Here is a 5,086-nt window from a genome sequence, read left to right as displayed (position 1 = left end):
AAAACACACAATTACCTTTCTCTTCCCCCTCCCACAAATACTTCCAGATCTTCCCTGACCCCTGGGAGACAAGAGCACCAAGGCAGAGGACAAGCCAAGCCTCCTGACTATCAATCCTGTTTCCACATAACTCTTCCCTGGGATTCAGATGAAGCAGAGGTCCCCATGGACTGGGGAAATGAGGGAAGGTTCCAGAAGGAAGTGGGAATTGATCAGGGGCTTGGAGGACAAATAAGAATTAAGATGGGATGGTGCCGGAATTGGCAAATAGAGGGGGAAGTTGATTTGCAGAAGGATAGAGGAATATAGGATTTAGAGCTGGAATCTTGGAGATTGTACAATCCAGGGCTTCACAAACAGAGATCACAAAGTCTGTGTCTTAGATTGGGGGAAAAATATGCATCTATTTTCATAAAACCTCTCACTGAAATTTAGCTTTTTATTTTTGTTTTCCAATTGCAAATGTAGGTAACAAACCATTGTTCTGAGAAGGGTCCATTGCTTCACCAGATTGCTAACAGTGTCTATCAAACACACACACACACACACACACATACGCACACACACACAGGTTAAGAACCCCTTTTCTAGTATGACCTTCTAATTCTAGAAAGGGAGAAAATGACCCCAAGAAGGGTCCATTGCTTTACCAGTTTGCTAAAGGTGTCCATCACACACACTCACATGCGCGTGCACACACACACACACGTTAAGAACCCCTTTTCTACTATGACCTCCTAATTCTAGAAAGGGAGAAAATGACTCCAAGAAGGGTCCTTTGCTTCACCAGATTGCTAACAGTGTCTGACACACACACACACACAGAAGTTAAGAACCCCTTTTCTAGTATGACCTCCTAATTTTAGAAAGGGAGAAAATGACCCCAAGAAGGATCCATTGCTTCACCAGTTTGCTAAAGGTGTCTATCACACACACACACACACACACACACACACACACACAGAAGTTAAGAACCGCTTTTCTAGTATGACCTCCTAATTTTAGAAAGGGAAAAAATGGCCCCAAGAAGGATCCATTGCTTCACCAGTTTGCTAAAGGTGTCCATCACACACACACACACACACACACACACACACACACAGAAGTTAAGAACCCCTTTTCTAGTATGACCTCCTAATTTTAGAAAGGGAAAAAATGACCCCAAGAAGGGTCTATTGCTTCACCAGTTTGCTAAAGGTGTCCATCACACACACTCACGTGCGCGCGCGCGCACACACACACGTTAAGAACCCCTTTTCTACTATGACCTCCTAATTCTAGAAAGGGAGAAAATGACTCCAAGAAGGGCCCTTTGCTTCACCAGATTGCTAACAGTGTCTGACACACACACACACACAGAAGTTAAGAACCCCTTTTCTAGTATGACCTCCTAATTCTAGAAAGGGAGAAAATGACCCCAAGAAGGGTCCATTGCTTCACCAGTTTGCTAAAGGTGTCTATCACACACACACACACACACACACACACACACACACAGGTTAAGATCTCCTTTTCTAGTATGACCTCCTAATTTTAGAAAGGGAGAAAATGACCCCAAGAAGGATATTGATTTTGATTAAGGGATCAGATTGGTTTGGACAGAAAGACATCCAATTCAGTTTATTGAATATGTTAGTTTTCAGTGCACAGCTTGTGGTAGGAGAAAAAAAGGCTAGGGTAAGTTTGGCACGTGAAGACATGGAACCAGCCAGTAGGGTCAGAGGTCAGAAGCTGCAGGTGGAGGTCAGTGGGCTTGAATTGTTCTTTGGATCCAGTCACCGTATCGGCACACATCAGTGTAGACTCCTGGCTTCTGGGTTGAGCCACAGGGAACCTCCCCCCAGGACACTAGACCACGAAGACGTCCCTGACACACTAGGGGTCCCCCAGAATCACCCTGCAGGGAGAAAGAGAGATAATGAAAGACCCAGACACAGACAGTTAGAGAGAGGAATGGAAACAGGCAGAAACACTGACAGACTTACATAGAGGAAGAGGTAAAGAAGGAGAGACCCAAAGACAGAGGGAGCAGTAGAATTGGAGACAGGTAGGAAACATGTTTATGGATCAGACTGGGCAAGTGTTAAATTCAGAGACACCTCTCCTGCCCCTGTCCTGACCCTAGCCTCAGAGAAAGCTCCTTGCTTGTCAGCCTCCTCTTTCTTTGTTTCAGATCCCACTTTTCCTAAGAGTCCCTCCCTAGTCATCCTTCCTCTCCCTGTTTCTGCTAGACACTGCCCTCCAAAATTACCTTCCATTTACAATATATTATATTACATTACATTATGTTGTGTTTATATTGTATTGTGTTATGTTATATCATACTCTTATGTTATGTTATACCATGTCATGTCATGTCATGTCATGTCACATCATGTTATGTTATGATATGATTATGGGGTGAGGTGGGTAGAGTGCTGGATCTGGAATCAGGAAAATTCATCCTTCTGAGTTTAAATCAGGCCTCAGACACTTACAAGCTCTGTGACCCTTGGCAAGTCACTTAATCCTGTTTGCCTCAGTTTCCTGATCTATCAAATGAGCTAGAGAGGAAATGGCAAACTACTCTAGTATCTTTGCCAAGAAAACCCCAACTGAAATAGCAAAGAGTCAGATACAACTGAGAAACAATCAAATAATATATTGTATTGCGTTGCATTGTATTGTATCTGTTATATTTTGTTATATATCTTATATGTATGCTGTTGTTTGCCTGTAATCTCTCCCTCTAGAATGTACATTCCTTAAGGGCCAGGGTCTTTTGTTTGTCTTTCCTTGAATCCCTAGCACTTAGCCTAGTGTCTCACTCAGAGTATATGATTAATAATTGCTTGTTAACTGACTGATTACTTAAATCACTGTTATGTTCTTAGGCTCTTGGTGTGACTAACGTTTCCCAAGTACCCTTTATCTCTCTATGTCCCTGGATCTCTGCTCATCATTTTTCTGCATATAAGCCTTCAGTTTTCTGTCCCTGGGTATCTCTTTGTCTGTCTGTCTGACTCTGAACCTCCCCCTCTCCGACTTGCCTGGCAGGAGTCTGTTCCACTCTTCTGTTCTCCTGCACACACCATATTGGCAGTAATCTGGTTGGGATAGGCCTGTTGGCAGGTCTTATGAGGTACCAGGTGAATGGAGGCACATTGGAGTGTGTCTGGGTAATGGCCTAGTGAAAATAGGAGGGGGAAAGACAAATGTACCAGGTACTGGGGTAACACTGTAGAGGTCTAGAAGCTGCTAATGCAGTTACTTTGCTCAACCATATCCTAGAAAAAGCTCTATTCCCCCACTATTGGTTCTTCCCGTCAGAGGTCCTTCCAATGAATGCCTATCTTACTGTTCTTCCCTCCCAATTTTGTCCTCTCCTTTCTAGTCCCTTCTAATCACTGATCCCTTCTAGTCCCAGTCCTCCCCACCAATGGTACTTCCCATTGTTGGCCTTTCCCATTATCAGCCTCTCTCACCATTGGTCTTTATCATCATGGATCCCTCCCACCATTCAGTCACACTGCCTGTTCATCCCAGTTCACTCCCATTCTCCATCCCTCCTGCCTAAGATTGATGACACTCTTGGTGCCCCCTCCAAGTGTTTCCCCTATCAGTGATGTCTCCCACTATTTACCACCATTTATCAATGGTTCTTCCAGTTGACATTGGCTCTTCCCACCATTTGACCCTCCATTTGGCTGTTTCTGTCCTCATACTCACCCTGGGCATCTGTCTTGCCCCAGCCAGAGATGACACAGGGTGAAGTGGAATTGTCTGTGCAGTCTGATTCCCAAGGAAGAGTCAGAGGCTGGATATAGGAAGACATAGTCATGGGCCGAGGTAGCTTCAACAACATGATGTCATTATCATGTCGAACTCTATCATAGGCTGGATGTGGGATAGCCTGGAAGACTGTGCTCAGCTGCTGACTTTGCTCCCACTGCCGAATGTTGTACTTGCCCAGGAGGACCTGTAGTCTCCTGAAGGAGAAATCCTGGTCTTTTCGTGGGCCCTCTGACCTTGGTTGAGGCCCCATTCCTTCCCTGGGTCACTACAACCATCCCTTGATTCCATGCTACACAAAGTATTTTTCTGGAAGACAATGGGGCTGTATGTGAATGTCCCAGTCTTCCACTCTTCCTTTCATCCCAAATTCATGGTGATAGGGAAGTACCTCCTAGGGCCTAACCACAATCTCTCCCATCACTGGGTCAAATGACTTACGGTTTTTGACAGTGAGCAGCAGTAAGAACCCACTGGGGGTGTATGAGGACTCCGCCACACAGCAAGTGGTTGGAATAGAAGAGAGCAACCTGGTAGGGGCGTTGTCCCACACTACAGCCGTAGCCTTTGGATCCCACAACCTTGTCCGTTGCTTCAGCCCAGGCTATGGGGAAAGAAATACCACTATAAGGTAACTCCTAAATGCATCCTCATTCTTTCTCTGACACCCACCCAAGTGAATCTTCATCCTGGTCTATCCCATAACCTGTCCCCACTCTAACCACATACGCTTCTGTATTTATATCCCCACTCGCCTCCCCACTTCCAGTCCCATGACCATTCACATTCTATTCCAAATCTCATTCTACCCTTACCTGTCCCCAATCTCACTTCTTTCCCCAACCCCGTCTTTACATTCGTCTTCATCCTTTTCCTCATCTCTCTTGCCAGTCCCACATGCGCTCCATCCCCAGCCCTAACCCTGTCCCCATAACCAATCCCATCCCTACCACAAGCCCCATCTCCATCCCTATCCTTATCTCCAAACCTGTAGTCACCAGTATCAAGGCAAACATCAACAGTTCCATGACCATTCCTGGGGAAAGGGGAATGAACTTGATTGGTTCCTGAAATAGGCCCCACCCCTTTCTAACCCCAATTCTTCACCTGGAGTTGGGATACTTACTCATCCCTGATGACCTTTGTCATACTTTCTCTTTGATAAATTATCATATCTCGACTTCGACCTCACCCCTCTTCCTCAATTTTGACTTGACTCATCAATTCACTTCTCCAATCTTAAGATGTCTCAAGAGCCAAGACTTCTGATTGCTTGTGCAGTCTTAGAATCACAGAACTTTACAGTGAGAAAGGA

The 5,086-nt window shown here is 45.2% G+C and overlaps 1 protein-coding gene across 1 annotated transcript; it reads right to left on the bottom strand.

Annotated features, from left to right (window-relative positions):
* Positions 1–1,744: 1,744 nt before the first annotated feature.
* Positions 1,745–4,805, bottom strand: LOC118838724 (kallikrein-6-like). Its single transcript, XM_036746086.1, has 5 exons — positions 4,760–4,805; positions 4,213–4,375; positions 3,709–3,968; positions 3,030–3,166; positions 1,745–1,897 (listed from the first exon to the last, which is right to left on the bottom strand). The coding sequence occupies exons 1-5, from the start codon at positions 4,803–4,805 to the stop codon at positions 1,745–1,747; spliced, it is 759 nt and encodes a 252-aa protein (XP_036601981.1).
* Positions 4,806–5,086: the final 281 nt, after the last annotated feature.

The sequence above is a fragment of the Trichosurus vulpecula genome, chromosome 2, assembly GCF_011100635.1.
Source record: "Trichosurus vulpecula isolate mTriVul1 chromosome 2, mTriVul1.pri, whole genome shotgun sequence".
Taxonomy (NCBI): Eukaryota; Metazoa; Chordata; class Mammalia; order Diprotodontia; family Phalangeridae; genus Trichosurus; species Trichosurus vulpecula.
The sequence above is the reverse complement of the archived record's forward strand: the minus strand, read 5'-3'. Positions and strand labels throughout refer to the sequence as shown.

Bases quoted from the DNA above. Each gene is read 5' to 3' on its own strand.
- LOC118838724 (XM_036746086.1), bottom strand. From the start codon at position 4,805: ATGGTCATGGAACTGTTGATGTTTGCCTTGATACTGGTGACTACAG. The intron at 4,376-4,759 runs GTTTGGAGATAA...CTTTCCCCATAG, and splicing joins CTTGATACTGGTGACTACAG to CCTGGGCTGAAGCAACGGAC. The intron at 1,898-3,029 runs GCAAGTCGGAGA...TTCTCCCTGCAG, and splicing joins GTGGAACAGACTCCTGCCAG to GGTGATTCTGGGGGACCCCT.